Raw genomic sequence first — 26,384 nt, 5'->3', positions numbered from 1 at the left:
ACTGTGGCCCTTGGTGGGCGAATCCCTCCAACGCCCACAGAGAGGAGAGCTGGGCTGGGCTTGCCCCTTTCCTGCCTTCTTCTGCCCATGCACACTCACAGTGAACCTGGGCTGCTCTGCTGCCTTCCCCACGGTGGGATGGAGATCCCTGCAGAAACTGGCCCCTGCATGGAGGCACCTGGTTGTGTCCCCTCAGAATTTTGCATCTGGGGCCATGGCCCCCTTGGCCCCACATGCTATGCTACTGACCTCAGGGATTCCTACTGCTGTCTCATTTCACAGAAATCATTTAGAAAGGTGCTTGCACATTTGGGTTCCATAACTTTATTTTTAGGAGGGCTAGTGGCTTACATTTTTGAAAATGAAAGCACAGATTCTGGAGCACCTGCCCAGGGGTGCCAATGAAGGTCTTCATAGTGCCCACGTGCACTGTGTTGGCAACTTCTGCTCTAAACCCACAGTTATATTAAAAAGTCTCTGTATGGAAAAAAGCAAGCAAGCTGGTAAGGCGAGGTGAGCAATGCATGTCATTGGGGCTTGTTGTTGTTTAGTCGCTTAGTCGTGTCCGACACTCCTGTCTTCCACTGCCTCCCGCAGTTTGGTCAAACTCTTGTTGGTAGCTTCGAGAACACTGTCCAACCATCTCGTCCTCTGTTGTCCCCTTCTCCTTGTGCCCTCACTCTTTCCCAACATCAGGGTCTTTTCCAGGGAGTCTTCTTTTCTCATGAGGTGGCCAAAGTATTGGAGCCTCAGCTTCAGGATCTGTCCTTCCAGTGAGCACTCAGGGCTGATTTCCTTAAGAATGGAGAGGTTTGATCTTCTTGCAGTCCATGGGACTCTCAAGAGTTTCCTCCAGCACCATAATTCAAAAGCATCAATTCTTCGGCGATCAGCCTTCTTTATGGTCCAGCTCTCACTTCCATACATCACTACTGGGAAAACCATAGCTTTAACTATATGGACCTTTGTCGGCAAGGTGATGTCTCTGCTTTTTAAGATGCTGTCATTGTGGCTTAGGGCCAAACAATATAGAGTTTGACCCTTGGTGCCTTATTTGTAGAATGTTATGTGTTATTTTTCTATTAGTTACAGAAGGTCTTCCAGCCTCACCTTGATGTTTGGGATTGGATGGCTTTCCATGTTGCTAACATGGTACCTCTCAACTTAGAACTGCAAGTTCTGGCTTGCTGAAGAAGCAAAGACACTGATGAGTCTCTCCTTCCTCATCCCTACAGTACGTCGCTCAAAAGCTGCGGATGAGGAAAGGAGCCATAAAGCACGCCGGGCCCGGGATGAGTATCGGCGGCAATCCTTGCGGGCAATCCAGAAAGGAAAAGTGGCTGGTCTCAGTAACCTGTTCCAGGCAGCTGGTCTGAATATCGAGCCAGAAGCAAAGCTGAATGACGCCTGTCCCATTCCAGCATTCACCATGACGGTATCAACCAGGTTAGTTTGTATTAATAAGGTGACCCAGGCCTGATTGACATGTTATGGCTCCTATATGGAGGCTGTTGCAATGATTCCCCGTGGGAAGAGGCAGTGGGGGAAAGCAAGATTCTTGACAAGATTGCTCTGGAATGCATCCAGAATTAAATGGCAAACAATCCAACAATTTTAAAGTCCAGTGCATTTTAAGGTTGTGGTTACTTTTTGCAGAGGGTTAATCATGTCCATATACAGTGGTGCCTCGACTTACGAATTTAATCCGTTCCGAAGGCACCTTCGTAAGTCGAAAAATGAGTAAGTCGAAAAATGCCATTGGAAGTGCGATTTCCCATAGGAATGCATTGAAAACGGAAAAATTCGTAAGTCGAAGCAACCCTATCTAAAAATTCGTAAGTCAAAAAATCCCTATCTAAAACCGCCACAGTTTTTTTCCGGATGCCGAGACATTCGTAAGCGTGCGGCCATTATCCCCCATTTGTAAGTTGAAAAATTCGGTTGTCGAGTCGTTCGTAAGCCGAGGTACCACTGTACATGGACATATGGCATAAACAATCATTCTTGGATATTATGGCATAAGGTTATGTGGATTCCTTTGAGATGCCTCTTAACAACAACTGGCACCTTGTTTATTTTTAGTTTTATTTTAAGCAGAGGGATCTGCTTAACAGTAAGAAGTAACAAGCTCTGTATAGTCTTCATGTTGGGGCATTGTCTTACCTCAAGCTATGACAATGTCATCAATAGTCACTGCCTCAATTTTTTAAAGCAGGGGAATTTACTTAACAGCAGGGAGCTATAAATTCTGTACATTCTTCAGACTGGTGCATGGGCCTGACCTCCAACTAAGGCCTTATCATTTCTGCTTCTCACATTCCAGGCAGAGAGCCTTTTGTATGCTTAAAAAAAGAGACATCAATGCCTGCTTAAACCACGATCTCGAGTGCCTTGAGTAAAGTTCGCTCCCACTCCATAGCTGCCATGTCTGCCATACCATACAGTAGTTCACATAACCCTCCCCATCACCAAGCAAGCTGAGTATCAGGAGTGGACCATAGGCAAACGTAGCTTTGCCTTGGTTTCATGGACAGAGTCCCTTTCTGAGGGCCCTTGTACAGTTCAACACTTTTGCACCATTTTCCTCTAAAACAAACAAAAAAAAAATCAAAAATCTTCATAATCAAGAATGCAGCAAATGAGGCAAGTTAGAACTGTCAGGTTGTGGTTGAGAATTTCTTTACAAAATCCATTTCAACTTAGTTGTGAGCTTTCTTTCGGCCAAATTAATGCCTTCCCTGATTGTATTTTTATTGATCCCTTGCCTGTCTGGTAAGTTCTGTGGGTTTCCAGCAGGGAAAAACAATCCGACATAGCAGATGGAGTTAGGCAAAGTTTTCTCAGTGGCTCCACTTGGGTTTACACGGCACCATATGATATTATTAATTAGCCTTGGTGTTACGAACAAGCGAGTGGAAACCCAAACATGCTGTTAGCTTATTTTTTATAGTGTGCAACGGCATACACCAAAAGTTCCACTAAGTAAGTACAAGTCTCTTTGCGCCGATTTGTATTTTCATTTTTAATGCCAAGACTCTCAGTTGTCAGTCTTTGCTCCTGTGAAGTCTGGCAGCTCAGCAGGGCAAAAGGAACCCTAGTCCCTTCCTGCTCGGCATTTTGTGTTCCGCTTTGACAAGCAATCCCTTTGTCTTGCTGTGTTTTGATATAGAATTGTGCCTCTAATGGTTGCTGGCATTCCCAGCTTGATTAGGGAATAAAAAAATGTAGCCTCCGAAAGGCAGTGAATTCTCTATGTTTTTGCTGGTGAGTTGCTTCTTGTAGCGATACTTTTGTTATTTTTGTCAGTCCAAGCCACTTAAGATGAAGGAGGCTCTTCCAAAATGAAGTCATAAGAACATTAAGAAAAGCAATAATTGTGAAGGGCTATTAAATATTATTCAGCTTTGAGTTCTAAGCCTTTTAAGTTCTAAAGTGCAACTGTTTAGTGTGGAATTCAGCAATCATTTAGATGTGAACACTTTCTTAATTCTCAAGTGAGACCAAGAAGATCCTTACAAGGCTATGCCAATTATTCTGTACTTACCCAAAGCTGTTTATCCATCTCTTAGGTGATATTATTGTATGATCAAAGTCAGGTTGCCTTGCTATCTTCATCCTTGTGGAGAGCTAGAAAGTTGATGCTCACAGGAAAATACACTTAAATCAGATCTTTAGATCATCTTAGGATTGCAGGACAATATCTCCTGTATCATTGCAGTAGCCTTATTTGTGGATTCAGAAGAATGTGAGAGGGTTTGGGGAGGGGGAGAAGGCAAATGCATGCGGTCCCTGCCCTTATGCCTCCACATGCAATGGGCGTGCCCACTCCAGCCACCTCAACTTCCCCATATTGCGTGGGGAGATATGGAAGGGGCTTGACAGCATGTTGCTGCTGAACATGCTGACAAGCATCTTTGCTACCAGGAGCCCTGATAATGTAGGGCTTGTGAGGGATTCCCCGTTTCCCACCCCTCACTGCTTCAACAACAGAGGCTCTCCCTGTGCTTCCATACAAATGGGAATAAACCTCCAGTGTCCAAGTTGGACTTGTCTCCAGGGTACTTCAGGGCTCTGCGTTCGAAACCTATTGCCACCAGTGGTCTCCCTCCCGTGGATCCCTACTGCTACAATTTGCCTCTCCCTCAGGCAACTATGTGGCTCTCTTGGCTTCACTAACCAGCCCTTTGTATGACAGGAGAAGAAGCAGTTTCCTCTTCCACAGGAAAGCTTTGTTCTTGCCTCTTAGTCACACCTCTGAAGGTACTGAGACACTGCCCGAGTCCACGAACGTTTAGGCACATTTAACTTTATTATTTAACTTGAAAGCATGGATTTCTCTGGTTCTTAAAAGTGCATATCTTCCTTTCATATAATACAGACTTGTTAACACATCTCCTGCATCGTGTTGATAACGGTTACAACCTTTCTTCCCACCCACCCACTCAAACCTAACCTCCTGCTTCCTCTCTAACCCTCCATTCCCCAACTGCCAACCTCCAACTGCCTTTCAACAGTTGTTCCCCCTCCATTTAGAACACCGACTAGCTCCGCCTCCCAGGGAACACCTGCCAATCATGGGAGTGATAGGTTAACCCATGATGAACCGGAATCATCAACAGGCACTATTCCGCCTCAGGGCTTCCCATGTTCAGTCAAATGGATGAATATGTTTATACAGGGATGGTTCCACACTATAACTTCTGTGAAGGCATCACAATGTGTGGATCAGCTTTCCCCACATGCCTTACCATTCTGGCTTGGGCTCTCTGAATCGCCTTGTATTTGACAACTTGCTTGGTTACCACAGGTGACAAGGAATTCTATGCAGGTGGCTGAGCGATGTTCCATCCCTCCACGTAAATGCAGTGGGCTGGTTAAGGAGAGTTGGAACAACAACATCAATTTATTACTTGTACCCCACCCTTCCGACCGGGTTGCCCCAGGCACTCTGGGCAGCTTTAGCCAATGATCCAATGTTGACTTTGGAAGAATGAGAGAACACACCCTAGAGCAGTAGTCAGGATCCAAATCCTTGGTGAGGGGGGTGGTGGACAAATGTGGTCAACCAGGCATCTTTATCTGGCCCCAAGGACTCCCCTCAATTACATTCGTAATTGGCTCTGCTCCATTTTTTTCCTGGCTGGGATGTTTCATTGAACTGTCAGGATGCCCGTAGCTTATACATGTACAGGCTTAAGTTTTTGTCATAGTTGGACTTGTATCTGTTGCCCCACCCACTGCTAGCATCCAGGCCCGAGAAGGTTGCCCCTTAGGCAATGCGGCTCTCAGACTGAAAATGTTTCTCGTCGCTGCTGTAGAGGCATGAATGCAGACAAATGGTGCAAAAAGTGCCCTCCCATGTCAGGAGCTCTGGATGGAGAAGGTGGGCAAAAGATAAGGTTCTGTTCCACCTCCAGGATGAAAGCCAACAGGACAAACTAGGCCTGGTTTTTCCATAGACTCATGTTTCTCATCCCTCTTCAGGAACTGGGAGAAAAGCCTTGAAAGCTTTTTAGTGTGCTGCTTCATCGAACACTGAAAATTACTCTTTGCTTTGTCTCTTTGCCTTCTTGAACCCTGGTTGGGTGGCTACCATGGACTTTTGGATGGCAGCCCCCTGGTTCTGAAATAGATTTGGCAAAAAGACATGCCTGGAGCCTTCTTTATGGAAACCCCCCCCCCCATGTTTAAGTAATTAAACCTTATGTTTGATTAGCCAGAAGAGTACTATAGAAAGTGGGAAATAGCATTTTCCAAACCATAATTGCCTCCTTGACTGGTTAGAAAAGAAATCCCTTTTGTTCCGTAATGTGCAATTTCATTTCTGCACAGCAATCTCCGTGTGACTTTAACCTTCTTTTTTCCCTTTTCATTTAATACAGTAAAGCCTGGGAACGGCCTCTGAGGCCTTTCTCCAGAGAAGTTATTATTCAGTGGTTCAAAGAAGAGCAGCTTCCACGCCGTGCTGGATTCGAGAGGAACGCTAATACTGTGGCGCCTTGGTTTCATGGTAAAACTGTTATTTGTTGGCGTTCTTAAGGCTGAAGTGCTTTTCCAGGAAGCTTATAGTGGTGGGGGTGGGATGTTCGAGAGCTTTGTTTGTTTCCTGGAGGAAGCTCTAGCATATGAGATGTGCTCAGCCTGAGCCCCAAAACGCAGATGCCTTTTTACAAATAAAAAAAGGGAACAGCTACATCTCTCTCGAAACAGCATTTTGTTAACCTCGTTGACGTTTATTAGCTGGTGCAGTCCCATGGCCAAAATGGGCATGGGGCAAGTGCATCAGTGGAGCCAGTCCAGTGCTCCCACTGTTGTGTCCACACCGCTGCATCAACTTTCCCTGATGGTAAGCCCAGCAATATGGCTGACAGGAGGCTAGGTGTTCTGCGGTGTCTTCATAGGCATCCTGTGTACCACTTCAGAATGTGCAAACACATAGGAATGAATGCTGTCCTGTACAGGCAACTCCCCATTTATGTGTGTTTGAGGAACATGTGCACGAAAGGGGGCAAAAAGGGCTCTAAAAGAGCACAAAACAACAAAAATGGCACAAAACACCATCTAGCAATCCCAGGAGCCTTTGCAAGTATAAGCACCAACTTTGAGGCCTGTGGAAAGTTGGAGTTTGGACAGGGGGGGGCGTTGGAGGGAGGGATTGCCACGGAGTTTGGGTTTTTTAAAGGGTTTTTCAAGGGATCCCTGCAATTTCGCTTAAACGTGTGGTGCTTCGGAATGTGACCCTCGCATAAATGGGGAGTTGCCCGCACTGTACCGCACATAGAAAACTAGCATGTTAGGGAGAAAGCTAGGCGAAATCCTTTCTCCCTGACATCTAAAGTTCCTTGTGCAGGGACTATTTATATCAAGGAGATTTCAGGCATGTGAATTTTCACCCACAGACTTAGGTAGTACAGCCCAGCGAGCAATGGGTTGACCCCTGAGCTTGGAAGCTGACAGCTTTCTGGTTTTTAATCTCAGTTTAGCTATAAGCTCTCTAGGTGATCTCGGGCTTTCCATTTTCTGTCATTGTCCTAGCCCTCTGGTCTGCTCATAATAATGATAATCATACCACTGGCCTGCCTTACAAGGTTGTTGTATTACTAAGGTGTTAAAGGTTAAATATTCAATAGTCACAAAGTGCTAAGAATGACTTGTTATTATATGATTGTTCTGTTGCTTTTATTTCTCCCTAATATTGTAGCTCGCAGTGCCGTGGCTATTGCATTTTTGTTGCTGTCTTGATTAATTACTGCATTGGTTCCAGTGACAAAGGTTCATGCAAGCCAGCCTTTTGGTGGAAGGAATCATAACCTGCCTCAAATTGAACTGAAGAAATCTGAGGGGGGGGGGGGATATTTTAATGAATCAGAAATACTTTCATAATGCTATTAATTCTGGTCCTAAAAAATCTAGCCTAAAACGTTTAGTCTTAGTTAGAACTGTGCCAAATATATATCAGCTTCACTTTTCAAGCAGTATCAAACAATTTTGATATGGTAGAAATTTTCTATTAAAAATACTTAGGTTGTGCAAATACCGGTAATTACCCTCTTCAGTTCTTTTCAGTGATATCTTTGCAGCTTGGTGGTTGTTGCTTCGATTGCCTTCTTCGCATGCTAGGCAGGGCCATCCCTACCATTAGGCATGAAGCAACTGCCTCAGGTGGCAGATCCGGGGGGGGGGGGGAGCAGCAGCATTCACTTTTAAGCCTGCCCAGCTTGTCCTAAGCCCCCTATTCTGGTCTGCTGTCTCAGATGTGGTGGAGGATGCTACACCTGTCAGCAGTCTTAAAGTGAAGATTTAGCTGCCAGTCTGGTGGGCTTCTGTGTGTGCACTGACCAAGAGAGAAAGCTATGGGTCACGTGCATTGGCATATATAGGTCCCTTGTTCCATTTTGGCTAGCACCCATTGGTCAAATTGAACCCAGCATCAAGGGACCTACCAATCGGGTGTTGTTGCTATCCAATCGTACCCACCCACAACACAAAGGTTTGGTTGCCAGGTCTCACCGCAACATGTGCCCTCTTTGAGGGAGTCAAATGAAAAGATTCCAAGAGCTCTGGCCAGGTAGTAGATTAATTTTTAGAAAGTTTTAAGTTGAGAATAATAAGACAAATTTCAGTAGCAATCCAGTTTTTAGAAATCCAGGACAAGGCCCTGTTTCGGTTTATTCTTCATCAGCTCTAGTTTCATAGTTTCAAGGTCAAAGCGTACCATTCATGTTTTTCTCTTTGAGGGAGGAAACAATCTGGCCACATAAGAGTACAGTAGAGACATTTCTCTGTTTACATTGTGATCCTTGGATGTGTGGGATCACCAAAGGAATTCATACAGAAAGGGAGGAAGAAGCAGCCTCTGACCAGCCGAAGACAAGATGATACCCCCTTTCCCCCACTGCATTGGAACACCCGCCCACCTCTCCCTATATTTAGGGCTTGCGCGCTTGACCTTGCTATGCCATCGTGTGTCGTCTGTCATTGGGACAGGGGCACGGCAGGAATTTTCCCCACTTGGCTGATTGGCTGGTGCCATTTGGGTTTCGCCTGCAGCGTAGCAAATTGTCACAACTTGTAAGGTTGCGGATAGGCTCTGGTTCAGGCGATAGGGATGGGGAAACGCTCTCGCCATCCCTATGTGAAGGGGTATTCTGCTAAAGGAATCCAGGGACTCAATGGTTTGGTCAACCCTGTGAAGGGGTTGTGCCCCTGCCTGAGTCCAGGGGGACATCTGGGTGGTGGACATAGCATGTCCCCGGCTTTCTGCCATTCCAGGTGTTCTCCCTAGGCTGACCTATGATGGAGCTCTGGGTCAGCGCTACCTGCCACGGTGCAGGGAGATAGTTGAACCAGAGCCTAAATAAAGTTGTGGCCTAAATTCTTGTCTGAATTTATTTAAGGGGGAGGTTTAAAGGTCTGAACACACAATCAAGATTTGCCCATCTGATGCCATCATTGATAGCAAGTAATTCTGCAAGGAAAAGTAAAAACACCAATAAGCAAGTAACAGCAACAAAAGATGAGTAGTTTTAGCTGTAGTTTTATTGGATTTGAGGACAGATCTGTGTAGGCTGTGTAGTGTCAGGTCTACTGACAGGCAGAAAGCACTGACAACAGGGCCTGGGTGAAATCCCTTTGCTCATGAAACTGCTGAGTGGTCTGAGAAGATCTGTAGAGCACTTGACTTAAAATATCAGCTGCTTCTGATGACCACTTGAGCTGCTCAGCCGCCATCGACTGCACACCACTTTTTTTGCCTCTGTCTCAGCAAAGCGTGAGAAATTCCTTAATACAAGGACTGAATCTGGCCGCTGCTGCGTTCTGGCTAAAATGAAGAACTTGGAACAAAGCCTATGTTGGTGAAGAAAGTATAGTTGAATCATAGAATCATAAAATCATGGAGTTGGAAGAGACCACAAGGGCCATCCAGTCCAACCCTCTGCCAAGCAGGAAACACCATCAAAGCATTCCTGACAGATGGCTGTCAAGTCTCCGCTTAAAGACCTCCAAAGAAGGAGACTCCACCACACTCCTTGGCAGCAAATTCCACTGTCGAACAGCTCTTACTGTCAGGAAATTCTTCCTAATGTTTAGGTGGAATCTTCTTTCTTGTAGTTTGAATCCATTGCTCTGTGTCTTCTTCTCTGGAGCAGCAGAAAACAACCTTTCTCCCTCCTCTATATGAGATCCTTTTATATATTTGAACATGGCTATCATACCACCCCTTAACCTTCTCTTCTCCAGGCTAAACATACCCAGCTCCCTAAGCCGTTCCTCATAAGGCATTGTTTCCAGGCCTTTGACCATTTTGGTTGCCCTCCTCTGGACACGTTCCAGCTTGTCAGTATCCTTCTTGAACTGTGGTGCCCAGAACTGGGCACAGTATTCCAGGTGAGGTCTGACCAGAGCGGAATACAGTGGTACTATTACTTCCCTTGATCTAGATGCTATACTCCTATTGATGCAGCCCAGAATTGCATTGGCTTTTTAGCTGCTGCATCACACTGTTGACTCATGTCAAGTTTGTGGTCTACCAAGACTCCTAGATCCTTTTCACATGTACTGCTCTCAAGCCAGGTGTCACCCATCCTGTATATGTGCCTTAGTTCTCTTAGAGTCTCTTTGCCCCTTCCAACCCCCCCGCCCCACAGAAAAGCAAGATTTAAGTGTATATAATGGATGAACTATTAAATCAATAGCTTGTTGTATTAGAAATAATGGTAAACCTGCTCACATTCACATGCAAAGCGCTTTGTGAGGTATGCTACATGCATTGAATTTATTTTATTTATTCATTGCATTTATAGGCAACTCAGTTGGTTAGAGTGTGAAGGTGACAGTGCCAAGGTAGTGGGTCCAATCCCCATTTGGGACACCTGCATGTTCCTGTGTTGCAGGGAGTTGGACTAGATGGCCCTCGGGGTCCCTACAATTCTATGATTCTGACTTTTTCTCCAAAGGAGCTCAAGATGGTGTGAATGGCAAAGCTCGGTTCACTGTGGGGATGGAAATGGTGGTTTGTGCTTGCCTGTAAACCTTGATTACAAGGGGGGAGATATTATTGCAGGGCCGATGGGAATCAGTAGGATTGTTCCTGTTGACCTGGAGGGGCTTTGAATGGAGGCTGACTGAACTGGTGAACAGCAGGAAATACTTGAATCAAAAGCCCCTTTGTGTGGTGTCACAAATCGCTGACATATCTTTGATAAAATAAAATAGATGAAAGTTCACCTCCATGTATCTGGGTTTGTGAAAAAGAAAAGAAAAATAGAAGAGGTCTGAGCGTTTACAAGATGCCAAAGAAAGTCAATTTCTAATGTGATTTAAATTCAAGCTAGTCATTACACAGAGTGGATAGTACAGATAAAAGGGCTGTATTGTTATGCTAAAATGAAGGGAGGCAGAACAAGCTTCCTAGACTCGAAATAATATTTAGCGGGGTTGGCTAAAACACAATTTTTAAAAAAAATTGGGAGGAGATTGTTTGGCAAAAGGATTTCCCCCTCTTTCTTTCCATAATCAAGGTCTAGAGGTCCTACTCACTGAAATAGATTGGCACAGGAGAAGTTCTCAGTGGGTTATACCTTAAATGCCCAGTGTCATGAGTGAGATGCTGCAGTTGTCCAAGTACACATTTAGAGTCCTGGTGGAGTGGATATAGTGTTGGAACAGGGACATGTGAATTTGAATCCTGGCCAACAAGCTCATGAAGAGTGACCATGACCCAACTGCAGTCTTCTAACTTAACCTCTCTCTCAGGTTTGTTGTGAGGATACCGTGGGATATCTTCCTATGGGTCCTGCTCTGCTGCTTGGAGAACAAAGAGGAAAATGAATTTCTAGATCCATCTCAGTCGGGGTTTAGACCTAGTTTTGGCACAGAGAGTGCTTTGGTCACCTCTGTTGGGGGAGAGATGGGTGAAATGTGTCACTGTTAGTCCTCCTTGACCTCTCAGCAACTTTTGATACCACCAACCATGGTATCCTTCTGTCTGAGCTAGGGGTGGGTGGCCCCACCGCTTTGTGGTGGTTCTGCTCTCACTTGGATGATCATTTCCAGAAGGTGATGCTTGGGGGAGTGAGCGCTTTTTGGCCCTAGAGAAGACCGAGACACTCTTAGTGGGTGGTTCCCTAGACTGGATGGATGGGAGGTTGCCTGCTCTTGACGCAGTTACACTCCCTCTGACGGAGCGGCTACACAGCTTGGGGGTACTTCTGAATCTGTTGCTATCACTTAGGTGGCGTGGGCTGCTTTCTATCACTTTTCACTATTGGACCAACAACATCCCTGTCTGGTAAGCCTAACTTCTCCCTTCAACGTTCTGGTAACCTCAATGATAGATTACTACAATGTGTTATATGTGAAGCTGCCTCTGAAGTTAGTTCAGAAACTTCAGCTGGTGCAGAATTCAATGGCCAGGCTGCTCGCCGGGGCAAGGTGCTTTGAGCATATACTGGCCCAACTGCACTGGCTGCCAAATAGTTTCCTGGCCCAGTTCAAAGTGTTCTAACATAGGTTTTGACCTATGAAGCCTCAGATGGTTCAGGACTGCAGTACTTCAAGGACCTCCTCTCTCCATATGAACCCAGACCCTGCAAGCATCATCAGGGCCTTCTTCGTGTGCCTCCTCCATGAGATGTCCAGAGGGTGACAACACGAGAACAGGCCTTTTTTGTGGTGGCTCCATATTTGTGGAATGCTCTCCCTAAGGAGGCCCACCTGGTGACTCCATTACATATCTATAGGCGCCAGGAGAAAATGTTTCTCTTCTCCCAAGCCTTTGGCTAATAAAACAAGCTGGCCTTTTAATCTCTCTCTCTCGGGATATTTTTATTGTTTGTTACTAAGTTGTGTATTTTTGTGTCTTTATATTGTAAATTTCCCTGTGATCCTTGAATGAAGGTCAGCATAGAAATTTAATTAATAAACAATGAAAAGAAGTTTCATGGGCAGGGAACCACCTAAGAATCGTAAGTAAGTCATTCCGTTCAGAGGAAGAGTGAAATATAAGTGGAATCAACTAAAGTTCAGTCTAGCCTTCTTCAGGCATTACTCATGTGTACAACCTAACCATGAGCAGGGGAACAGATACGAGTGAACTAAGTTGCTATCTCCATCTCTGTGAGTTGTAGGACAAATGTTTGTGGGACAGAGCCTCCTGTACCCATGGAGATTTAGAATCCTGGAAAAATATTACACGTGCTAGACATTCTAGAACAGTTGGGGGGGGGGTTATTTCCTTAAGGACCATTGTGTTGCATCCTCATGAAGCTGAAGCAGACCGTGGGCAATGCTTCCTTGCTCTCAATGGTTTTGCCTTCAGTCATGTGAGAGCAGAATGCTAGACTTGATGGGCCATTGCTTTGATCTAGCAGGACTCTTCTTATAGTCTGGAGCTGCAGAGTTAAATATATATATATAGAGAGAAATGGGACCCAGCAGAAACAGGGAATGTATTTGCTGCCACAGTAAATGGGATGAGAACGTTTCTGGTGCCAATCAGGGGGTTGGGAGTGGGAGAAGAAAAATGAGGCAATCTGCAGAGGGCATGAGAAAATCAAGCAGTGCTTGGGGGCTGAGGGCTTACTGGAAAAACTGCAGTGGCTGTTTCTTTTCTTACTTTTCTCTGGCTGCTTTAAGATGGCCACGTGGGCCACTGTGTTCCCCACAGATGTCTCTGAAATTATGTTTTGTGCCTTTCCGAACGAGGGATTTGGGGGGGGGGGTCTGGCTGTGTTATGTAATTTTGTTTCTCAGCATCCCAGATGCAGTGTTGCAAAATCATGGACAAATCACATCAGCTGTGTCAGACAATTGGATTAAACATCAGTGTGGGGAAATGAGGCTGGCGACTCGATGGTGAGCGCAAAGAGGAAACAAACCTGACATTAACGGCCCCATAACTGAAACGGCGCAAATGTACTTTCAATGTGCGCCATGAAGAAAAAGAGAGGCACTTTTGGACACTTAGGAAAATGTAAGTGAAATGAAGTAAACAGGTTCAGCTACACCGTAGCTGTAGTACTCTTGAGGTGAACGATTAGACAAAAGTAAGGAAGCATTTGGTCGAGGGTTCCAGCGCGCATTTGAAATCAGTGCCTCTGTGGTTGTAGAATACAGTACTTCCATTAATGTTTGGTGGTGGACTGTCTCCAGGTGATTATGGCTGTTTTTCAAGGTCAGTCAGTCTTCAGGAGTACCAAGGAAAAAAAGGCTGATTGCCTTGTTGACTCCAATTCACCTCCCCCGGGAAGCCACTGTGCCGGTTATTTCCCTCCTTTGTTCTCACAAATAATTTGATCCTTCGTACAACATGTCACCTCACTTTAGTTTTTAATAATTGTTGAGAAGGCTGTCCGTCCTTTTGAAGGCCTTGTGATTGTCATTCTAGGGCCATTGTAGTTGAGAAGTGTCTGCCCCAAGACGTTATTAGCAAACACGATAAATGTTTTAGAGCCGTGGCCTCCTGGAGGAAGAAAGGAGAGTATCTAAGGGAGGTAACGTGATCTGGGGCATATGGCAAGGAGAAAGGAAGCGAAAAAGGCCAGCACTGCTGTTGCTCTGAAACCGGAGAGCCAGAGGGCTGAATAATTCATGCCGACGGTCTAATTGTCAACGTGGAAATAGGCCTTGCTAACCCTCCACAATGCATCGAACATCTTTCCTTTGTGTTTAACTGGGAGCCAAGTGCTTGTGCACCAAGGCTGTAGATGATGGATGTAAAAAAGATTGCTTTATTGGAGAGCTGCTACTGATTCAAAAGAGGGGGGAATTGTGATTACATCAGGTGCTAGCACAGATGTGGAAACAGACTTGCTTGCCGAAGCATGATGAAGGCTTGAGAAATGGAAGGAGCCCCCTGTACCTTGGATACGAGTTGCCCTGGGCATGACAATGTTCAGTATTAATGTACAATTTTAATCTAATCTTGAGGCTTAAGCAATGAAAGACCAGCCATGTCACTAATTAAGGATGTGCACCAATGCCAGGGCATGTGGATTTGCAGGTGCTTTCACTTTTTATGCCTGTTTTGTTCTCGTCTGACTGTTGGTGAATCCTAGCAACTGCTAATTAACATGTCCAAGAACTTCTCTTTGTGTACAGAAATGGAAGGCAGCAATAGCTAGTCATGGACTACTCTATTGTGGCCTAGTTAAGGTGGTTTTTTTTTGGGGGGGAAGGGATTTCCAGACATTTCTGAGTCTGATGAGTGGAGCATGATAGCAAAAGTTTGGCCAGGTCAGAATCCTATATGTATACTTTTGCAGGACCACTTATCTCCCCCCCAAAAGGGTATGTGTGGAATATTGGTGGCTGTGGCAAACACACAGGGACCCCCGGACGTTTCACGGTCGATTGATCCCTGTGCCACCATGGTAACTCGCTGCCACCAACCAGGGACTTCCTGGTAATCACTGAGTCCAGTCAGGGGTATTAAAGTGAACACAAACTTCAGTTTATTTCTTACAAGTATAACAAGTGTATGGTTTCAAAGATGGTGTTCAGTCAATGCTAGCTTAGTGTTCAGTCAATGCTAGCTTCAGTGCTGCTAACACAGCATTTTGGCTTCACCCCTGGAGGCACACTCCATTGTTTCTTGAGACAGACGGATGCCAACAACAGCTTGATTACCCAATGCTTTCATGTCATCAAGATTGCTGTATGATGCTTACTATTATTTATAGTAAGCTTTCAATACCTTTTCCCAACATACCCTAGGCAGGGCAAACCTATATCTCTGGCAACTTATGTCTCTGAACTGCAGCTCTCAGCATCCCTTACCATTGGTCTTGCTGGCTGGGGCTGATGGCAGCTGGATTCCAACATCAGGAGGGCTTCAGGGTCCCTCATCCCTGCTATGGATGTGTACTCAGAAAATCCCACTGAGTGCTACAGTTTCAGCCTAAAGAACCCTTCCTTCTTTAGATGAATTTCATGTTCAATACTATTTATTTATTTTATGAATCACTTCCCGTGAAATATTCTGAAGTGAATTAACAATAAAGCATTTATAAATTCATTTTCTGGCCAATGTAGATAATGGCAAATTCCATTTAAGAGCTATTTCAAACCAACTTTAAGTGGGTTAGTAGATGCCTATCTGATAATTAATCCAATGTTTTGACTCTCACTCATATTAAATATTTCTTACATAGATTTTGGCTCAAGCTCAATGTTTGCATAAAACTACAAATGGAATTTGGACACAATGCTCGCTGAAAATAGATTCCACAGCACACATTTTAGTCTAGCATGTGAACAGAACTTGGGAAAATGACTTGGCTTTCTCCGTCTCACTCTCCTGCCTCGGGGAATATTCCTTATAGAGGTGTGCAAAAGAATTGATCCCAAAGCAGGAACCAGGTGGATCCACTTTGGATAGATTTGGGTCTTGTCCGAGCTGAAGTGGGATCTCTCCAAAGCAACTCAAATTGAAATAGGGATTTTTAAAGTCCTTTGGGGGTGCTTTGGAAGTTTGCATATAACTCTTTTATATGTGTCATTACATTGCGAATGGTTTTGTGATGCTTCATGGGAAGCCATTCATAAACGGAATAAAGAAATTGAAGAGAAATACTGCAAATATAATGGTAAAAGTACTGACTCTACAGGTAACTTTTTTGCAGACGACCTTCCTACTGACTTACCTCTATAAGACTACATCCTTATCGATTTCAGCCTCTAGATGGAAGTCGCTGAAGCTGTCAATCTGAAGTTTATTTTGGAACCACAACATTTTTGAGGCTTGACGAGGCAAAATTTTGCTCACGAACGGGCTCTCAGTGGGGTTGCTTGCACTCTGCAATCATGCCACGGGAAAGCACGTGATTACACAGAAATATGTAGAGAGATCAGACTGCAAAAATGTTGTCACTCAGGAAGCAGTGGGAGACCGTACTTAACCTACTGACATTACAATGGAGAAATAGCAGAAGGATTATTAGAAAATAAAAAGCAGCCTTTGGGGGGTACGTTTCTATTAGCTGTTCTGTACACATATAAAAAAACATGTGAGTTTATTTATGTGGTCCAACGGGGTCAGGTAAGAAAACGTAAGCCTGTGGTGAATATAAAATAAGGCACTTTCTTTGTTACCTCTCTCAGAAGCTTGAGAAAGTCTTTAGCCCCATTTCCATCCTTAGCAATTATATGTCTTGCATGTTTACCTACAGTAAAAGCTCATACGACACAAGCAATCTATTATTATTATTATTATTATTATTATTATTATTATTATTATTAAAACCCCACATACATTCCCAGGTGCATACAGTTCTGAAGGATGTAAATTATGCAGATCCAGGGAATTTCAGGCTCCACCACCACCAACCACCACGCAGAGACAAATTCACCACCATGGGATGTGCAGAGACAAATTCCAGAGCACTGGTGTGCCCCCCTCCCCACCTATCCTGTAAAAAAGTAGTCCAGAAGAATCCCGTGGTATCAGAAGCTGCTGAGAGGTACAGGAGAAACAACAGGCTCACAGATCCCTTGTCTTCTAGCATAGGTTGTCTTCCAGAGTGACTGAGAGGGCTTCAGAGCCAAAAGTCTGCCCAAACTCTTCAGCTGGCGCTTGTGTGGGCTGGCGCTCCTCCCTGCCCACTGTGATCTGGTGATGGAGGTGTTGGGAAAACGCCCTGGGGGTGCCTGCATGCCCCCGAAACCGAGCGTCCTCCGGTACGCACAGCTCTGGAAAATGCATTTCCCTGCGTCTCCAGTGTGCCCAGCGGCATATACCAGCTGGTATATGCACACTAATCTTCTGGCATAACACAGCAAGAAGAGGTAGGTAGCCGTGTTAGTCTGCCATCGTCGAAACAAAATAATAACATTCCTCCCAGTAGCACCTTGGAGACCAACTAAGTTTGTCATTGGTATGAGCTTTCGTGTACATGCACACTTCTTCAGAAACGTATCTGAAGAAGTGTGCATGCACATGAAAGCTCATGCTAATGACAAATGTAGTTGGTCTCTAAGGTGCTACTGGAAGGATTTGTTTTGTTTTGTTTCGACAGCAAGAAGAGTAAGACATCGTAGATCTAATCTACCTTTTATTTACACACTATCTACAGACAAAAGCATAATGGCATCCATTCTCTCCAGTTCCGAGAGAGCAAACAACAAGTGAAAGTGAAAGTACATTACGGCGGGAAGAAATAAGACTGCCTTCTGTTTCCCACACTCTTCCCAGACAGGCATGTGATTTACAACAATCTCATCTGCAGCATGGGAGGAGTGAAATTGCTAACAGGAGGTCCCCTTTGGACGGTGGGGTTCAGCTTGCTGCCTGTGGAAGGGGATTCTACCCGCTCACATAACTGGCCAATTGTGAGTGGGCAAGAGGGCAGGCTGCTCCCGGGGGGCAGACCCAACTGGGCTTGCGGGCTTCGCTTGGGTCCATGACCTGGGAATAAAAGGGACCCGTGGCCTACCTTCCTGGGGGGAAACAAGGTGAATCATGGGAAGTGGGTCCTGAGACCTGAAAGAGTATATTCCTTTGCTATCAGCTTTCCTTCTCCCAGCATTACAGTGCCCAATTACCACTTCCTTAGTGTCAAAAAGACAAACCTTTATTCTAGCACCCATTAAATAAAATCAATATATGAATAGCTCTGCAAAATTTTTACAACAAATGCATCAGAAGCAACTGGACAAATATTAAGTTCACTTTGTTAATTAGAAAGTTCTCACTTGAGCTTAAGCAATTTAGAAGAGTGGGGAGGGAACCATTCAAATTCCCTGGAGCTATTTAATCTTTAATTGAAATGTGGGTTTCTAAGGAAGAAAATTATTTTCAACTTGTGTGCTTTTAATGTGCATGTTTGGGCAGAGCGGGGACCCCTCTTTGAAGGGCATAACATTCACTTTGTGGTGGATTTTGGACCTGTTTCATTTACACAAAGCAACTGATCCAAAAAGAGATACCATGTATTTGTATGCGGCAAATATGAAATCATATATTGCAAAGAATTAGTAGAAGTGCACTGACATTTGGTTAGGTTTGGCGGCCGTTCCCTGTTGATTGTACTTTCTGCACTGTGACTACTGTAACACTGAGACTTCAGACTTTGCTTCTTAGGATGGCTTTAAAGAGAATTGTGATTTCAATTTGTTCTGGTTTCAAAGTCCTCTTATTCCCTGGCTTTGCAGTTAAGTATAGATTTTAATTTACAATGCACCATAAATATATATTTTAGTAATGCTGCTCAATAAGCTCCAAAGAATGATATCCACCTGCCCCCACCCCAAGCTGGGCAGCACACAAAATTAATACCCTGTTTTAAACAATTTTTTTCTTTTGCAGCAGTCTCACTGAAATTAAATAATTCAGATTAAGTGATTCATAGGCACTAGGACGAGGTGCTTTGAATCTGAGCTATGATCAGAAATCTGTTGGAAGACAATAGGAAACCAGTTCCGATTCGGATGCATTGTTGGAAAAGGCTGGTTCCTTGGCCATCAGGGGTGATGGCAAACTGAGAGGCAGGTGGGCAGGCAAACAGGGAAGTGGAGACAGGTAGCCGGGCCCGGGAAGCAACTCCGAGATACGAGTTGGTTACTAATCTCTTTTGTTTTTACTGCAGCAGCCTCGGAGGGCTTCCAGACCGTTGTAATTTTTTTTGGGGGGGGGGTGAGAGTCAACCCCACATACTGGCAAATTCAGGTTGCACAATTAAAGTTGATTTGGTGCTCTTGTGCAAAAACCTGCTCCCCCTCTCTGAGAGGAGACTTGGAGGCTGATGAGAAGGGGAGGTGGCCTTCTCAGTTGTGGCTCCCCATCTGGCTCTCCCCAGCGAGGATCACCTGGTGCTTTCAGAGACAACTTTTCAGTGCTGGTAAATTCTTATCTGTTCCCCCGGGCCTTTGATGGACTGAGATGGTTCTGTTTTATCGTGCTGCCAAAGCTTCTTGTGGCATTTTACATGTTGTATGAAAAAGGAGGATTTTAGCTTAACCCTCTTCTCATGAATTCTGCAGTGGTACCATTCTAAAGGAGCTGCCCTATACGTTTTTCCTGAATATCTGAGATTGCTCTTTATGTCCTGTTTTTATTTTAAAAGATTCCCAGGTGCTGCTGTGTATGTCCTGCCTTCAGCATTTGGGCTCATTTGCCCTCTCTCTGACACACAGGCTGAGCCTAGCTTTAACTGGATTCTACAGCAAACAGTTATTTTCACATTAGCAACAAATTGCAATTAAGGCAGGCGAGACACAGTTCAATATGAGTTGCCACCGAAAGGAAAGCAGTGAAGAGGGGGGTGGGGTGGAGAGAAAGATCAGCATCTCTAGTAAATTAGTAACTTCTCACTGACAGTAATACAATGTTCAGACTTCTTTCAGGCTGCCCAATTAACCTTTTTAACTATTCAATACGCAAAAGCCGGACCAATCATTTTACTCGTCCATCATTAAATAATTGAAATCATGTCAAAGATGGTGTATCAATGAAGAACTGAAGTTGTTGACAAAACACTTACGCTCTGCTGATGGTGATACGCTCTGGAGATGAAATGAAGCCAATCAAATCAATAATAGCCCTTCAATACTTGTTGATTATTGATTGTGGTCATTGGTTTAAGACCAACAAAAGGAAACACTGCTTCATGTAAAGTGTTTCTAACATAAGGAATCATCACATGCAAGAAGTGTTGATGGCTTCTTGCTTCAATGACTTTTGAAAAGGGATCAGATTTATGCAGTGTTGTTTTTTTCTGGGGGGACTCGGGGGTATACATACCCCTAAACATTTTGTGAATCTAAGTTTGGCCTCATTGAGGGGCAGTATTTCAACATGAGTAGGAAAATGATAGTACCCCTAATTTATTTTTTATTTTTTAAGAAAAAACCCCACTGAATTTATTTATGGCAGATCTAGGTCCAAGAGATGGGATCTTTCCCCCCCTTTTAGGACTTCTAATTTATCCTAACTTTTCAACATGCAAATCAGTTCAGCAGATTAAAACAGAATGCTGAACAGACATCTAAACAGAGTCTTATTAATTTAAAATCACACAACCTACTATTAGTAACTACTGGGAAAGGGTCAAAACTCAGAGAGCAAAATTGGTGAGACCCCTTGGGGATTCTCTCAAATTCCATTGAACGCCTTGTAGACAAAAAGATCAATGAGTCAATATGCGGTGACTCAGCCTCTATCACAAAATTCATAGTTCTTTGAGTTAATCCATCATGGTGCAGTACTGCTGAGCAATAACACAACCCTGCAGTGTTAGGAGACAGCTGCTGTGACATACATTCGTAATACTTAAATATGTCCCAGAGGATTCCGCGCCCCCAAAGTGTACTGTGCTCAGCAGGTTTTCCTAGAATAAACTTCTCAGAGTTTGTGAGAGTTAAGGCTGTGGTTTGTATACGTTTGATTCATGGCTTAGGAGACTGTCATTCATCACAGTGCACGTAATTGTTTTGAGGTGCTTGGTGATAACGAGAGGATGAATTGCATTTGTATATAGTTTGACCTGATGGGTGATGTTTATAATCCAGGCTTGGAGCATTCATATGAAGAGAACTATTAAAAACAAGCCCCAAGGGGTGTGGGGGTGGCGATACATGGACACACTATTTCAGATTTCCAGTTGTCTTGCAATGTCTCTGTAGGTTTTATCTATTAATAGTTACTTGTTTAATTATTTTCTTTAATCGGGTCCTCCCTCAAAGAGGGCATGTGTTGCGGTGAGACCCGGAGACTGACCACCTGTGTTGTGGGTGGGTAATATTGGTCAGCCACAACACTCGATTGGCAGGTCCCTCGATGTTGGGTTCAGTCTGGCCAATGGGACGCAGTCGAAATGGATCGAGGGACCTATATATTCGCATGCACGTGACCCAGAGCTTCCTCTTTCGGTGTGTGCATTCGGAACACCTGCCCACCTCTCCCTACTTTTAGGGCATTTTGTGATTGACCTTGCTATGCCGTCGTGTGTTGTCTGTCATTGGGACAGGGGCACGGCAGGAATTTTCTCCACTTGGCTGATTGGCTGGTGCCATTTGGGTTTCGCCTGCCGCATAACAAATTGTCACAACTTGTAAGGTTGTGGATAGGCTCCCTGTTCAGGTGATAGGGATGGGGGAACGCTCTCGCCATCCCTATGTGACGGGTATTCCGTTAAAGGAATCCAGGGACTCAATGGTTTGGTCAACCCTGTGAGGGGGTTATGCCCGTGCCAGAGTCCAGGGGGACATCTGGGTGGCGGGCATAGCCTGTTCCTGGCTTTCCACCTATCCAGGTGTTCACCCTAGGCTGACTTATGCTGGTGCCCTGGGTCAGCGCTACCTGCAAGGGTGCAGGGAGCTAGTCAAAACAGAGCCTATGGAACCACTCACTTGCTGTAATTAATAAAGTTGTGGCCTAAATTCTGGCAAAAACCAAACCAACATTTGAGTCAAGTGTGAATTTATTTAGGGGGGAGGTCTCTGGGTCTGAACACGCAACTATGAATTGTATCCCAAAGTGGCAGAAAGAGAAGGCAGCTTGTGAAAACAGCCTTTCTTTTCCTTTACTTCTGCAGCCTCCTGTACTCACACCCACACCCCGAAACCCTATCCAGATAGTAATCTCTCTCCAAGAGAGGGAGCTGTATCATATGAAGCTGAATTGTAAGAGGGGAATTGCCCAAAACTGGGTGGAGGGATCCTCTTTCTGGTTCAAAATCCTTTTGCTCAATTTGTGATGCAGTCTTAGGTACCACACCCAGAACACACAATTCATAGAATTGTAGAGATGGAAGTGTTTGCTAATACCGGGGGCTAAGTTTTCGTTCCTCTTTTGTACCCGCAAAATGTATCTTCCAACATTCCACCAATGAAACTAGGGATGCTCCCTTGCATGAGAGCATGGGGTGGGGTGGGGGCTAGCAAATGGCGAGTGAGGGGAAATACAATCTAGATCAGGCATCCACAAACTTCGGCCCTCCAGATGTTTTGGACTACAATTCCCATCTTCCCCGACCACTGGTCCTGTTAGCTAGGGATCATGGGAGTTGTAGGCCAAAACATCTGGAGGGCCGCAGTTTGGGGATGCCTGATCTAGATCCAAGAAGATCCAGTAGATCTACCCCATGCCTTGGAGGAAACAACTGCAGCGTGTCCACACACTTAGGTTTAAAGAGCAGGGATACTAAAGCAGCTGGCAATGCCCAGTTTAGAAACAATAAATGCTACCTAGGAAATCAAGCATTTCCTCACATTAATCTGGTGCCTCTTTTTGGATTCTGATTGATGCGTCCATCAGTTAGGCTGAAATTATCAGAACTGAGCCAGCATCAATCCATCCACAACCCTGCTCTGACCTACTCCCATCTCTTGGCTCCTCCGCCCCAGGGAGATTCCATCTGCAACAAGGGAGCCTCCAGACATAACGTCAGTTAAACACCACCCATGACTGTGTCTTTCACACAAATCCAGCCACCCTTCCCTTGCAGATTTTCACCCCGCCTGCTGCTGCTGCTCCCCACCAGCTTACCTCTTCTTATGCATCCCCTAGAGTCCATAGGTACATTAGGGAGACGGGAAGAACATTTCTCCACCCACAAAGGCCTGCTGTCTCAAGACAAGTTTGCAGTATGGCAGCTGATCTATCAATAAAGGCAGCCAAAGTCCAGCTCAGTACAGGAACCTCTGTAAATGTAGTTGGACAAACAGATCAGTGATGTCATAAAGACTGTATTGGCCAATCGGGAGGCATTTTCATTTTCTTCTAGCTATTGACTATGTAACTGATGTAGTTATGGCAGACTGGCAATGAAGTTCTAGATTTAGAAAGACTTTCTAAAGACCTCTGTTCAGACCAAGCTCATTAATTTTACCTGCGCACAAAGTAAGAAAGTCTGTTGCAGTTGAGAGATCCAGTTACATCTACAACAGGTAGAGTGAGCCCTCAGAAACACCAAACCATTAATATAATTATAATCAAGTAGAGTTGTGTAAAGGCTGGATTGCAGTAGCAGATGCAATGCACAGAGCATCAGAAACAAGGAGATACAGATTTCTGCTTTTCCTAGAGCCGAGATGGGGAACTTGTTGCCAGATGTGTTGGACTCAGGGTTCCATCAGCATGACCAGGGATTATGGGAATTGTGGTCCAACAGCATAAGAAAGTCCATAGGTTCTCCCTCCCTGAGCTAGAGTTTATGTATGTTCACAATACCACTTATTCTGTATTCAGTGCACACCCACTGCTAGTTTTTGAAGCCTCATTTAGCCACAGCCCATATCGATCCTGTAGTTTCTTGCCAAATAGTGCCTTTTGATGCATTTTTCCTTCAAAATGGATGCGGAGTAAGTGGTAATGTGAACATTTGAGACAGCTGTTACACATGTGCATATGAAAGCTTCTCTCTCTCTCTCTCTCTCTCTCTCTCTGTGTGTGTGTGTGTGTGTTGTAGTGGGTGGGAAACCAAACAGTTCATGTGCCAAGTGAAAACATCCCCAACCCCTCTCTGATGTGAACAACAGTGTGTAAATGTGACTTGAAACGCTGCTGGCGTGAATATAGCCTATATATGACAATCAAGGTATGGACCAGCTGCTTTTAGGTTATGTGCAGATTAGCACAGCAAAGTCTTCTGCATTTGCTCCAAATGTATGAGCATCTGAAGGGAAGCTGAGGAAGCAAAAAGGCTGCCGTTCCTCTTCACAAACTAATTAGCTGGAACAAAGACTTTCACAGCTTCCCACAAAGCGTAATAAAGGCAGCACCACAAATTGCATATCTTTCTTTGCAAGCATGCACAACACAATATGAACAATGGGCCACCTGTTTTAGGTTAATAACTGGTTTCACACTTAGGAAAGAGTTGTGAAGTGAACGCCATCTTGCTTGCTTTTTCTGCATATTGTATTACATGGGCCAAACGATGTTTGCTTAGAACTGAGATCTCTTCAACTTGCTTGGTGAGCAAAGGCTTTGAGTCTCTCTCTCTCTCTCTCTCTCTCTCTCTCTCTCTCTCTCTCTCTCTCTCTCTCTCTCTCTCTCTCTCTCTCTCTCTCACACACACACACACACACACACACACACACTCTGGTCTGTTTATATGAGTGAAACTGAGGGCTTGCCATGGCACTTTCTGCTGAGTTGGAGCAAATGTCAACCTGGAGAAAACCTGAATGGCATTTGCTCTGATTTAGCACTAAAGTTTGGGTTTTCCAGGGGAAAGCAGCGTGGCAAAGGCAAAAGAGCTCAGGCCTGTGCTTTCTAGGCACAGAGCAAGTGGAAGTGTGGACAAGCCCTGAGACAATATTGAACAAATCCTGATTGAAGTTTGGTAGGGCCATGAGGGACCAAATAACATTGGCACATGGCTAGGTTATGACATTTATATTCACAAACCTCTTTTGCTGATAGACACCCCCTAGAGCAGGCATGTCAAACCTGCGGCCCTCCAGATGTTTTGGACTACAATTCCCATCTTCCCCAACCACTGGTCCTGCTAGCTAGGGATCATGGGAATTGTAGGCCAAAACATCTGGAGGGCCGCAGGTTTGACATGCCTGCCCTAGAGGCTGTCATGGGCTGGTTGGATGCAGAAGAATGGTGTGTGTGGGGGCAACTAGTTGGGGAGCCACCAAGAGAAGAAAGCTCAGACCCCAGGGAGTGATGGTGGGATGATGATGATGAGTGGTCAGAGGGAGAAGACTGGGAGGAGGAGGTGTCAGAAGTTGAAGGGGTACAATGGCATAGTGAGCTGGGAGAGTCTGTGGCAGAGAGAAGTCAAGAATCAGAAGGTGAAGCTGGCAAGTGGGAGGAGGGAGGAGGGAGGCCAAGAGGCAGAGGTGACTCAGGCTGTTGAAGAGTTAAGGTCCCCTCCTTTTTCTGTGACGAGCTCCCCTCCCCTGTCTCCCAGATCCAGGAGAGGCATGAGAAGGATGGAGCATATTTAAAGTATACTGTAGTACCTGTTTTCACAAATCCCCAGTGGATTGCGCTCAGTGTTTTAGGAGACATATACCTCCAGCATGGAAAATGCATTTCTATCCCAGCTCGTAAGATTACACTATACTTGTGCTCCATTATTCCAGCGAAATTTAATTTTGACACAAATTATGAGCAATTTTTCTGCAGTGAGGGAACATCCAAAATTATCATGGCAACCATTTGTTAAAGTTTTAAAATGATTGTATAATATGTAGGCAAATATCATCTTATTGCTTCTTTCTTTTTGAATTTTGCAACGACTTCCATTTTTCTTTTTCCTTTTCCAGACCATTTTCTCCCGGTAACAGTGCAGATCCAAATAGATAGGCAGCTTCCTATGAATGCTGATGAAATGCATAGGTGCTTAAGAAAGAGCTGAATAAATGAGATTAGGTTTTTGGTGTGTTAGTAATTAGATTTTTTTCCCCGGAATGATGAAAGGGTAGCGACGCTTTATGATACTACTGGAACAAGGCCACCATTTCATCATATTTAGATTGCGGTAACGTCTAGTGGCTGCACTTTTGATCAGAGTCCCATTTCATTTGGAACTCTGCATGCAAATGAGTTCAGGTCTTTCGTTTACAATTTGGGAGGTGGCCTTGAAATATATACAGAACATATAAAATGCAGCGATACCCTAATACGAGGTGGCTGCTTCAGTAGCAGGACTTTTTCCCCCAGCCAGAACTCACCGAAACTCAGTTCTGGCACCTCTCAGCTTGGTGCCAATGTCATTATAAGAGAAAAAGGGAGGTGTTCATGGTGAGTTTTCTAGAACCTGGCACCTCTTTTTCTAGAAAAAATAGCACTGGTTAAGAGATCAGGGCAAAAGGTGGGCAGTGGAGCTGAGCAGGGACAGAAGTGTTTTGAGAGGGCAGAATGGGGAGACCCATTGGCAAGGCAAGACATCATCAGAAGCAATAAGAGAACCGAAACAGAGGGAATG

At 44.7% G+C, this 26,384-nt stretch overlaps 1 protein-coding gene across 2 annotated transcripts in view; it reads left to right on the top strand.

Moving 5' to 3' along the window:
- SH2D4B (SH2 domain containing 4B) overlaps positions 1-26,384 on the top strand; it is a 78,042-nt gene that overhangs the window by 36,384 nt on the left and 15,274 nt on the right. For both annotated transcript variants that reach the window (XR_009557634.1, XM_035137662.2), the window contains 2 exons: positions 1,236-1,446; positions 5,883-6,010. Coding sequence is in view for 1 of the 2 variants with exons in the window: in XM_035137662.2 (XP_034993553.2) it covers positions 1,236-1,446; positions 5,883-6,010 (339 nt within the window). In the remaining variant the exon portion in view is untranslated. The remainder of the gene's footprint in view (positions 1-1,235; positions 1,447-5,882; positions 6,011-26,384) is intronic.

The sequence above is a fragment of the Zootoca vivipara genome, chromosome 5 (assembly GCF_963506605.1).
Source record: "Zootoca vivipara chromosome 5, rZooViv1.1, whole genome shotgun sequence".
Lineage (NCBI taxonomy): Eukaryota > Metazoa > Chordata > Lepidosauria > Squamata > Lacertidae > Zootoca > Zootoca vivipara.
Note: the sequence above shows the minus strand (reverse complement) of the source record. Positions and strands in the feature narration are given on the sequence as shown.